General features: G+C 45.0%; 1 protein-coding gene across 5 annotated transcripts in view; it reads right to left on the bottom strand.

The window, feature by feature from the left end:
• Window positions 1-12,222, bottom strand: part of CLCN1 (chloride voltage-gated channel 1) — a 137,461-nt gene that overhangs the window by 40,036 nt on the left and 85,203 nt on the right. For all 5 annotated transcript variants that reach the window (XM_090044121.1, XM_090044116.1, XM_090044117.1 and 2 more), the window contains 5 exons: window positions 12,025-12,153; window positions 11,797-11,930; window positions 10,045-10,122; window positions 1,557-1,635; window positions 1,029-1,154 (listed from right to left, as the gene is read on the bottom strand). In XM_090044121.1, the coding sequence (XP_089900247.1) occupies window positions 1,029-1,154; window positions 1,557-1,635; window positions 10,045-10,122; window positions 11,797-11,930; window positions 12,025-12,153 (546 nt within the window). The remainder of the gene's footprint in view (window positions 1-1,028; window positions 1,155-1,556; window positions 1,636-10,044; window positions 10,123-11,796; window positions 11,931-12,024; window positions 12,154-12,222) is intronic.

Below are 12,222 nucleotides of genomic sequence, written 5' to 3'. Positions count from 1 at the left end.
GGAACAGTCTGAAAAGCACTGGTTCATGCCATAGTGTAGCACAGGGGTTGTCAACTGGGAGTACACATACCCCTAGGGGTACTTAGACAGGTCATGGTGGGGTACAGGCATGCAGGGATGGGGTGCGTCCCAGGGCCCAGCAGCAGCATCTCCCCTGGCACGTTCACATACTTTTTTTCTTACCCAGAGGTGGGAGGGGGGCATGCCGGCTGCCACAGGCCCCATGTGGTAGCTCCCTGCCCCCCACCTCAGCTTGCTCTCTGTGCCCACTCCCAGGAGTAGGGGTGGAGGAGCAGTGCCCCTCTGTGGGCTGCACACGTGCTGGATGGATGAGGCACCCACCTGGCAGCATGGTATTGCATGGCTCTTGGGGCAATGGGAGCGGAGTGCAGAGTCCAGCCTGCAGCAGCAGCTGCCTCCACTCCATGAACACATCTGGGGGGCATGAACCCCCCCCCCGGCCTCTGCCAAGGTGCGTGCAGTGGCAGAAGCTGCCCCCCAGATGAACCACTCTCTTAGCACCATCCCGTACTCTGCCCCAGCTGTGCAGCGCCTGCTCCTGCCCTTGCCTCAGTTGTACTCCCTCCCTCACCCTGGACTTCTATGACCCCAGCTGACTTCCTGCCCTTTGGGCAGGGGGCTGACTCGATGATCTCCTGAGGTCCCTTCCAGCCCTGATGTCTATGAAATCTATGAAATCTATAGGGGGCCCCAATCTGCCCCCTCCCTCACCTCCTAAAAACAAGAAAAAATATAAAGGGGTACATTTGTTGAACACCCCTGGTGTAGCACTTTTATATTTCATTTGATTATATTTTTAAGATGCCTGAAGCACTAACAACATTACATCTGTCTATGCCCATGTCCTCATTGTCCCCTTCTTTTCTTTGTCACTGTTTCAGGCATACAAGTAGGACAATAGACAAGATTTCACAAATCCTAGTATTTCTTGTCTTAGAAGATGTAGGGGATATACTTTAATAAAGTTGCCTAGGCACTACATACTGAGAGGTCACAGTTTATCTTACCTGCATCCTTATTCCAGACAGCAAGGACTCGGAAAATGAATGCACTAAAAGTGGCAGCAAAAAAACCACGCCAGTAATTGCGAACAGCAAAGTAAGTGGATGTGACCTCAATGCTGAAAAGGACCCCTGGAGAAAAAAAGAGATATTGTCAGCTGGACTACTGCCATATCACCTATCATAGGTGCCTCCCCATAAATTGTAGCACCCTTCCCTGCCATCAGGGAATGATAATACCATCATGTTTGGGTCAAAAAAAAGTTTACAAACAGGACAGAGTTAAGACAATGGCAGAAGAATGAGGGCAGAATTCAGACAGCATCCCTTTCTCACCCCAGGAGAGTATATCCCTGCAGGGTTGAAAATAAAGGCAGTTCAGATGTAAACCATCATAAACAGCAAAGTTTCTTTGTTAGAGAGAGATCCTAGGCTAAGAATAGTGTTGGGAAAGAAGTGGTGGGTGAGGGAAGAACAGTGTTGGGCATGAGGGCTTGTAGAACCCAAGAATAGAGAAAGTCAGCAACCACTTGCCTCCTAGCGGTGTTCCAAAGCAGCAGCCGACCCCCACAGCGCAACCCACCGTCAGGACATCCGTGTAATAATATGGCTGCTACTAGTAGAAGAGATGGAAGAGGCAGACAGACAAAGAAAAGGAAGGAAGAGAAAGGAGAGTGAGTGATAGAATTGAAAGCTGGTGTTACAGATTGTTTCCAAATCCCCTTCATCCAACCAAGGGTTTTGCATATTCATTCTCCCTTTCTCACCCCTTCCTCCTGGATGCAAAAATTAAAAAGGGATGATGTAAAACTAGGACTGAAACAAGACCTATACATAATAGGTTAAAACTGATTTAACCTTTATTCACCTAAGTCCTATTAATGTAGTCACAAAATTGCAATTCTGGGCACGTTCACAGAGTTTAGATATTATTTTCACTTGCGTGACTATGCTTGCTCTATGCTTCCTTTCTGAGCATGCATAAGAAACTGCACTGTAGCCATGCTGGCTTCAGGGCAGCACAGAATCATCCAAGCCTCAGGAGGCAAGGGTTTTTGAGATATCTGCAGGTCAACTTCTGCCTGAACTTGCCCAACATCTCTCGCAGCAATACAGTTGGTCCAATAAAATATACCACAAAAACACCCTTGTCTTTTGTACACTTCCTGTATCGTCACAGCTACAACAACAGTCCAGTCCTACAACAACACTCCATAATGCCATGTAAGACCTAATACTTTAGTTGCAGCAAGGGGGAGAACATCCTACAACTAGTAATCATTTGATGCTGGAGCAGAAAACCCACCCATATTTTAGCCCCAAAGCTAGGGTACTTGTCCAAGGATCAGGAGACCTGGATTCTAGGGTACACTTGTCCAAAGGGAATTTGCATTCTCCTCTTGAAGGAGATTCGCTTAAAAGTCCAGAATGAGCCACTTACCTCTAGCTTGCTTGTCTCCTCCAGAAGTCCAGAAAGAGTAGTTATTTGGGGTCTGGAGGAGACAAGCAAGCTAGAGGTAAGTGGCTCAGTGAAATGAATAAGAACATAAAAAGTCCCACGCAGTGTCAGACCAACGGTCTATCTAGCCCAGTATCCTGTCTCTGACAGTGGCAGAAATTAATGTTTTATACAGGGAGAACATCGAACTCTGTGACATCCACCATTATTGATTTAGAGATGCCAAAGGAAACATCTCCAAACAATAGCTATTAATAGATCTATCATCCATGAATTTATCCAGTCCTTTTTTGAATCTGGCTATGCTATCTGTGTCAACTTGTAGAATTAATTGCCAGAGGAGGTGGTAAAGTACACGCTGCATAAGAAGTACTTTCTCTTGTTAGTTTTACACCCGTCATCTACTAATTTCAGTTGGTCCCCCCTACAGATTCAGATTCTTAGATGTTTGGGTTGGAAGGGACCTCAGCAGATTGAGTCCAACCCCCTGCCCTGGGCAGGAAAGAGTGCTGGGGTCAGATGACCCACCAAGCAGATGTCTATCCACCCTTCTCTTCAAGACCCTCAAGGTAGGCATGACAGGGCGGGACCTAGGGGTGCTGTGAACTCCCCTAGCACCCCCTACCGTGCCAAGTTGGTGTCAACGCACCCTCACCATCTCACCCACCACGTCTTTGATGTTAATAGTGTTTAAGGGAGGCTGCCTTTTTGTCCTCTTTGACACGGTGCCCTGATGTATCCCAGTCTGTGCTCTGTCTTAGGTGGCTCGGTGCACTCCAGCCTTAGGGGCTACGTGTGGCTCCAGCCACCCCTGTACCATGCCCCAAGCCTCGCAGATGTACTGGATGTTGTTTGGTCAATCCCTTTCTGTGCCCTCACAGACGCGCCCTGGCTTCTCTCTTCTCTCGCGGTTGCTCGCGCCCCCGCGGATGCTCCCTGGCCTGCGCCTGCCTGCCCTGGGGCTTCTCTCACAATCGTGGCCCTGCCCTGGGGCTGGGGTTGCTACACCCCTGAACGTTGTACCCTCTCTGGCACCGGCATCCCCATGCCACCATGGAGCCCCTACGAGGCCTCCTCCAACCCCTAATGGCCTCACCCAGTCCTCCGGTGTAACAACAAACAACCAAAGCAATAACGCAAACCAATCGACTATAACTCAAATCTAAGCCTCCTGGCTAAAACGTTCTCTAAACTACACATCTTGCACCCATAAAACTAGTGGTTTGTACCTCCAGGCCTTTCCCTTTTCCCCTTTCAGGGCCAAGCTCTTTTCCTTGGTCTAACAGTGCTCCTTCAGGCCGGCTGCCGGTTGGGAGAGGGAGGGAGAGGAAGCACCCACAGCCTCCTGTCTGTGTTTTATAGTGGGCAGCCCTGCCCCTTCCGGTCAGCTGACTCACCAGGTGAGGTACCAGCGCCTGAGCCCATACTATTGCTTTTCAGTAGCAGGCACCTTATTGCTCTGCTACAGTAGGGGAGAGCACCACCTCCCTTGGAAGCCCATTCCAAATTCTGGCCACCCTTACGGTGAAGAGGTTCCTGCTGAAATCTAGCCTAAATCTGCTCTGTCAGTTTGTGACCATTGTTCCTTGTTACGCCAAGAGGTGCTCTGGTTCCCTGCTGCTCTCCCCCAGCCCAGCCTCCCACAGTGAGTTAGTAGGCAATCACAAGATCATCTCTCAGCCTGCTCTTGTGGAAGCTGAAGAGATCCAGGTCCTTTAACCTTTTCTCAGAGGGCTGAAAGAATGAACTTTAGTTAAAGCACCCCTGTGGCCATTTTGAAACGCAGGGGGACTTAATACGTGATGATGAGCTATTTTAATTAGAGCGGCTATCTGGGAATTACTCTAATAAAAATGCCCCTCCCCCTTCCTTCCAAGCACATGTATATGTGTACAGGCAGCCCTACTATAGCCTTGAATAAACCCACTGAAATCCACTCTTTAAAAATTAAAGGAAAGGAAAACATAGTTCCTCAGAAAAATATGTACTGAAACAGGAAATGGCCTGAAAATTAATCTGCCCCAAAAGGAAAAGATATTAAAGCTTCTATTTTTGGTATGAAATGAACTAAAAAAACCAGGCAGCTAGAAAAGAAATGACCTCTGCATGCAGTTGTGTCAGAATCAGGAAGTTAAATCATGGTTATGTACAGAAAAGCCCTATGAAAAAATGGCATAGCAGTATTTCAGTATTCTTAGGTATTTGCCTCTATACTCTTTAAGACTCACAGATCCATTCAGTTTGTAGGTATATGTACAAAGAGATTAATTTCTCTGCTGCTACCACCTTTCTGCTGATTTGGAGAATATGCCTAAATATAACTTACAACTGATATAAATATAACCAACTACATAGTTGGTCCAATAAACATTATCACCCTACGAAATCCTTGCTTTTCACATAATTTCTGGGCCATCCTAGCTACAACATCACTCTTATACTACCATAAATATAACTTATGAATTCTGTTTGATATTAAGGACTCAATACATGTATCTAATTACAAAGTCCATTTTGATTGTACCTCTATATTGGATAATGGAGCTAATGACAGACAGTTTAAACCTTAATAATCTTTTATCCAAATGGAAGGACCCTTGGGTAAAGAGTTGACTAATGGCCAGAAAAATGAAAAGTTACTTACCAGTACAGTAACTGGAATTCTTTTGAGATGGATTGCCCATATGCAAACATGTGCCTTATGTAGCCAACCTTAGAGACATTTTGGCCAGCAGGGGGACATTTTGACCTTCAGGGGTTTCTTACATCCCTACTTTTATGATTCAGTTATTCCAAAGAACACCAAATATACTAGAGTGAGGTTAAATGCAGGACCGAGACCCTTTGCAAGTAGGAACACCTTATTTAGATCCTTCAATAGCTTGAGAAAAATCTACTTCAGCTTACACTCATGGACAGATGTAGTGCAAGGTTGTTGCTAGGTATATTTTGTCCCGTCTTAAGGATGGGTCACTCTATATCAACTCCCAAAAATCATTCATATTTTTGGGTATCAGTGTTACACATTTCTTATTCTTAGAGATTTCTTATTGCATCAGGAAGAGGAACTCATCCACTGTGGAACATAAGGCTGTCTCGTAAATGCCGATCAAGATGTCATGCATGAACCAGTGACAAAAAAAGAACGCTTCTATCAGCAACAGGCATCCAACTCCCAGGTCAAAGAAGTGGATAGACTTCAAATCCAGGCATTGGATTATCCTACCTTACAGGGAAGGCAGATCTAGAAGCAGACAAAGTAGATCCTTTGGAATGGAAAAGAGGCATAGAAGTGCAAAAATTCAAGCTGTCTTTGCCATACCAGAGCCATCAAAATATATTTGGCTGTGTCTTGTCTGGTCTTACCAAGCACTATGAGGATTAAAGGGATCAGAAGGAAGGTGTACAGAAGGGTTCTAAAATGTTCTAAACTCCAGAGACTTCTCCTTCTGCATTTAGCAGCACCTCATTTCAAAAACTAATTTTGTTCCTTGTTTTGATTTTGTGGTCTCCTGGATTTGTAGGCAGGCAAGTTCCCAAAATGTCCTAGAAGTTGTCCATCCCAATCCTTCTTGTACACCACAGCCACAAAATGCCCCATTAAAAAAAAAAGACTATAATGCACCACAGGTGAAGAACCAGGGAGACACGGGCACCATCACTGCCTTCATACTGCTATGATTGAGAATTGTTGACTTAATATAGTCAGATGACCCAAGAAAGAGGACCATGCTAGCAAAAAAGGCAGCCTTTGTTAATGTGACTTGGGGAAAATTTGCTTCCTAACTGCAAATCTAGCATTTGGTTTGACCCTGAGTGAGGCCCTGCAGCCAGGCACCTGAACTACTTCAACTTCCAAGTACCAGCAGGAATGTCTGTGTATCCTAGTCAGTTTCCATCTGTACCATATCTATTATCCAATGTTTCAGAGGAAGTAAAAAAAAATCCCAAAAGCCAAAGAAGGCATTCCTGAGAAAATAAAAGTCTACAGGCAGCCAGCAAGAACCTTGAACCACTGGATTACGAGACACTTCCCAAGCAAAAGAAAATTTACTTTCAACCACATCATAAATTACCAAATATTCTTCTCTCACCCTTGTATTCACCTCATGAAGGCATTTATACATATCCTCTATATACCTTCATTTTGCCTAGCTTAACAAGCCAAATTCTTTCAAATTTTTGCTCTCATGTGATAGGTTCTCCAGTTTCCTAAAAAACCTAATAGCCTTTATTTGAACATGTTCCATTTCAAATTAATGTTTTGATATTGTTTGCATAAGTGACCAAAAACAACCCAAAATAAAAATGTTATATTATAGGTCTAAATAGGATATTTCATAGATTTTCATAGATTTCATAGACATTAGGGCTGGAAGGGACCTCGGGAGATCATCGAGTCCAGCCCCCTGCCCAAAGGGCAGGAAGTCAGCTGGGGTCATAGGATCCCAGCAAGATAAGCATCCAATTTACTCTTGAAGGTGTTCAATGTAGGCACTTGAACCACCTCCGCTGGCAGACTGTTTCAGACCTTGGGGGCTCGGACAGTAAAGAAATTCTTCCTTATGTCCAGCCTGAAACGGTCTTGCAGGAGTTTGTGACCGTTCGACCTCGTCATCCCATGGGGCGCTCTGGTGAACAGACCTTCCCCCAGATCCTGGTGGTCACCCCTGATAAACTTGTAGGTGGCCATCAGATCACCCCTGAGCCTGCGCTTTTCCAGGCTAAAGAGTCCCATGGCTCTCAGCCTGTCATCGTAAGATCTGTTTTCCTGACCTCAATGACTTGGGCATGAAGTGTTGGCCTGCAGACTCCACTGGCCAGAGTTCAGCGCTATAGCCTGTGTTCTGGTAGGGGACTCCCTTTTCATCGTCTTGCTAGCATCCAGAGATTGACGACTTCATGTCTCCTGCTTGTATGCCACTCCCCCTATACACTGCTGCTGGTTTTTAGCCAGTCACAGCCTGCTCATCTGCTAGACGCTTGACTCACAACCAGAGCCATTCTCGCAGTTCTTAGGCAGCCTGAGATCTAACCTCTCCCTTGAGGCTGCTAGTCCATCCTTAGATACAGCCCTTAGTCTCACCTTCTGAGCTTGAGTTCTCTTTTCTTCATGTTAGGCTTTTCCAGTTCACTCAGTATCAAAGAAACTTTTATTGGTTAGATGCCAAACTAGCTTCTTTTGTTCATGGTAAGCCATCATACAACAAACCCCTTCTGCAAATTGGACTACAATTTATTGTATGAACTGTAGCCCAATTTATTGTATAAATTGTAGCCCAATGAGTAGCTCCTACTCATTCCATCTAAAGATAGCAAATCAATTGCTTGCCCTAAGGAAATCACACAATATTTAAACAACTATAAGAATCAAGTACACTCAATGTACTAAGCAGAATGACCAAGCCATGGATGAGGAGGCATTGTTCAACACGCACAATGAAAAAGGGGAATAGTCGATGAAAAATGATGGATGCATCAGTTTTCCCTCCTTTGACTGAGTGGTGCTGTTGCCATGAACCTTGGTTGATCCTAGATACAGGAAGATGTAACTTTGTTACATTTAGAAAGCTAAAAAAGTTACTCTGATTTATGAGTGTGAGACATGGATAAATTATGGCATGTCTGCTCCACAGTCATATTTCAAAGTCTCTGTTATCTTTATCTATTAATAAATCATTTATTGTGGTCACCAGTAATATGATTTCCTATTCATGAGTGATTTCACTATCTGCTGTGACCAACATTACTTTCTACCCTCGTGTGATGTTCTTTGGTTCCTGACTTTCTTGTTCTTTGGTTCTTGCCATCTGATGAGGTCCTTAATGGTTGTGTAGGCAGCATTACCCTTTCCCTGCAAACTCTTTTGGGAGATCTTCCTAGTACATGAAGACGCATCAGGCTCTACCAATATTAATAACAATTCCTGGGCACATCTTACTTCTTTGATATTTTTTTTCCATAATCCCTCTCCCTCTCTTCCCTTTCTTTTTATTCTCTGTGAATACATGAGAAAAGGAACATTTTTCACCACAAAACTAAAAAGGAACCAAGTAGGACTCCCTTGGCAGTATGAGATTTCATAGTTAGATGGTAAATGTGGTATATGTAAGATGTTGTATATAAGAAGACACTTGCCTCCAAGAGGAGCCCCGAAGCAACATCCAACTCCAACTGCGCAAGCCGCCACCAGGAGATCGAGCTGCCTGTACACATTCTGGAACAGAAAGCCCAGCCACAGAAGGGCATGCCAGGGTTAGAGGGAGCTCAGCCACAAGGTTAGTCCTCATGTTGTCAGAAACAAAGCAACAGCCAATAGCAGATGCAGCCATCTCTTCTGTAGTGAGCCAGGTTCTATACACTGCCAGTTTTTAGTAGGGTAAGCTGCTCTCTAGCCTCAATATCTGGTCAGTATGCACAGACAGGTCTACCGTGCTGCAATTACAGTGGTATCTGCATGCCACCAATCTCTGTACTGTGCACTAGTCTTTATACTGATCCAGTCTTTATAAACATCTCTTATAGTTACATTACACAGCCAGCTTCTACAAGGAATCAGTCTGTACACAAAGCCAGCCAATGTATGTAATTGTAGTTTATCGAAACATTAATACACAGCTGGTCACTACAATGATATTCTCACTACACAGACTACTTCTATAGCAGACATGTAGACAGTTTCTATGATTAGCTAGGCTTTATATATGCATCTTCTAGAATAAACTGCTCCTTATATAAAAGTTACTTGGTACATCTGTATATAAGGAAAGGGTCAGAATTTATTCCCTCTGTTTAGCATCTAAGTAGACTTAGGTACCCAAGTGGAATTCTATTCTACTCTTTTCAAGTCCACTAATGCATCTACTTTTGTAACAGGCAGTCATCTTACATTTAAAGCTGAGTCATAAAAAAGTAGTAGGGGGGAGCAGGCCCACCAACCTTTTGCATGAACAGTTTTTCAGGGATTCAAGGAGGATGGAAAGAATATACATAAGCACCTAAGTCTGCTTACATGCCTGATAGGTGGAATGGAATCTGGCCCAAAAGGATTACAAAGGGACAAAGGTTATCAGATACTACAACTTGGCTGTCCATATTCCTAACTAGTGTGACCTCTAACATATTTCTGTAAACACCTGGATAGTCCCTCGTAATTTACTGAGTTGTATATCTGATCTTTCACTGCCACTTCCTCTGTCTTGTAATTGATTGGTCTATCATAGCTTATTAAATCCCATTTGGTACTTTCTCCCTATCAACACTTCACATGCATCTCTAGGCTGTTCTCTAGAGGTTTAACAATGTAACTGAGTACCCAGAGCAGTTGCCACGCAGGGGCAGCGGCAATTTCTGGTTGCTGCCACTGCCAAGGTAATTGCATGGCAGCATCAGCAGCATTTTTTCCATTCCACCCCTGCCCCCGCCCACCCCAAGTAGGCACCTCGGGCAGCTGCCCCAGTCACCCCACCCTTGTTATGCTACTGCTGTTCTCCTCCAGAGAAGGAATTACTTTGCCCTGCCAAAGAACTTCAGGGCAGGTACATACAAAAACCTGTGCCTTACCTCATACACACCACAGAAGATTGACATGAACTTGCTGAGCACAGCAGCACAGATACTGGCTATGTGCACAAAGGGACCCTGTGAGAGAGGAAATGAAGGGAGAATTAAGTGGAAGGGTCACACTGTGTTACTGACAAAGTGTTAATAAGCACTGGTCTTAGCACTTTGGATCAAATCATCTTTTGCATGTCTAAATTGCATTTGCATATGTGTATAAAGGTCATTCTTAGCATATACACAAGTTCTAGATTCTTTTTCCACCTGCACATCCTTTCTGAGCATGCTTTAATGGCTAAAGATCATAAGCTTTATGGCAGAACGGAATCACCTTGGTCTCTATGTAGTGCTATATTAATCCCCAAAAGTGTGGCCAGAGGAAAACTGCAAGTAGTAACTAGGAGGAGGAAGGCAGCCCTCCCACATTTTATCCCAGTAGCAGGAGACCATCAGTCAGAAGGGGTTGGAACCTGCAACTTCCACCTCCCAGCAAAGCCAAAAGGACAATGGCATCCTCCTCCCTTCTGCTAAAGCTGGCAGCCAAGAAGCAAAACTATGTGGAACATTGGGGGTGGGGGAGGCGAGGGAGGAGCAAGCCAGATGGTGTGGCTTTGTCAGATGGACACTGTCCATTAGACCAGGTTCAAAGGGTGGGGGAGAAGAAGAACAGGGATCTCAGGGCATAACATAATGCACAAACACTTTGCTGGAGAAATATAGGTTCAACCCCCGGTGGGTGAAGGAGACCTCAAATCAGGATCTCCTGCTCCTTGGGTAAGTGCCCGTGGCCACCAAGCTAATGGGCCAAAACATGTGAGGACCCCTCCATTGGTAAATGGAGATATTGTATAGATGGAAACAGAATCTAAAATCTGTGTAAATTCCAAAATAGCACTTAAAGGCTCATTCTCATGAGCAGAAACATAAAATTCCCCATGGACAAATAGCAGCAGCAGATATTTGTGCCACTGCTAGTTGTTCCTGGCCATGCACCTGTACGTGCACTTTGGTGTGTAGCAAATTGCCCCCAGGGGGGGTAGGGAAGGCTAGGGCCAGCACCTGGGCCGGCTGCAGTAGCCTTACCTGGGGTCCTGGGGGCCTCCTTGGGCTGCAGTGGCAGCGATCTGGGCATGCGGAGCCTGGCCAGCAGCTGGAGTGTGGCTCTGGCTGGCCACGTTCTGGTTTCGGGTAGCACATGATGCAGCCACATGTGCTGTGCCATATATTTTTTTGGCAGTTTTTTTGGGGATCTTTCAGTGTCATAAACATCTGCACTGCAAATTAGCAGTGCAGTGAACACATGCACATACAGCACATGCAGCTGGTGGAGCCATAAACTGTCCATATGCGCTCATGGGGATGCACCCTACATGGTTTCATAAATGGCACTTAAGGTACATAAAAATGAAACATGGTTTGGCCCTTTCTCTCCATTCTCTTAGAACATCTTGGCTTCTCTTTCCCCTTCTCACTTTTCTTCTTAGATACGAGAAATCTGACTTGAAGATATCTTAGCATCTGCTTTTAACCCTGTTTCTCTCAATGTTTTCAATGACTCAGGAACATAGCCAGGAGGAAATCAGTGTTATAGGGAAGTACAAAGAGATAAACAGAAATGGTGAAAGGATGAGAAACCTTTAGGCAAAAGAGATAGCTTTGTTATGCTCACTTCCAATCCAGGACATCACAGTGCCCGAAGAGAGCTATACCTACTTTTCCTTCCCTGGCTTTTAATAGACACAGATAAATACTCACCTCTTTCCCTACAGGCATCCCACTTCCTAGACCAGCTGTCAGGCCTACAACTTTGGCCACAAAGGCTTTAAGAGTGAGGTACTCCTTGAGGACCACTCCCCGCATGATAGTCTTCAATTCAGGAATTCCAGACCCTGAGAAAAGCAACAGGACAGAGAGTAAAGAAAAGAGATAGAGGAACAGAAAGCAAGACAAACAGACACATATTCCCAAGCCCTCCGCCCTCACCAACAGCCTGCGGGGAGACAAGGTGGCAGAAGGCAGCAGCAAAGAGGATGAGGATGAGCGGGTAAGTCACCCAGGCCAGGTACTGCATAAGGACATTTGGGTGCATCTCTTTGTACATCCACTTGTAAGCTGTAGGCAAACAGAGAAGTTGTCAGTGACTAGCACTTCCAAAGCAGTAGGTAAACATTAAACAAAACC

This window comes from Crocodylus siamensis, chromosome 4 (assembly GCF_052110815.1).
Source record: "Crocodylus siamensis isolate JL-2025a chromosome 4, ASM5211081v1, whole genome shotgun sequence".
Lineage (NCBI taxonomy): Eukaryota > Metazoa > Chordata > Crocodylia > Crocodylidae > Crocodylus > Crocodylus siamensis.
The sequence above is the reverse complement of the archived record's forward strand: the minus strand, read 5'-3'. Positions and strand labels throughout refer to the sequence as shown.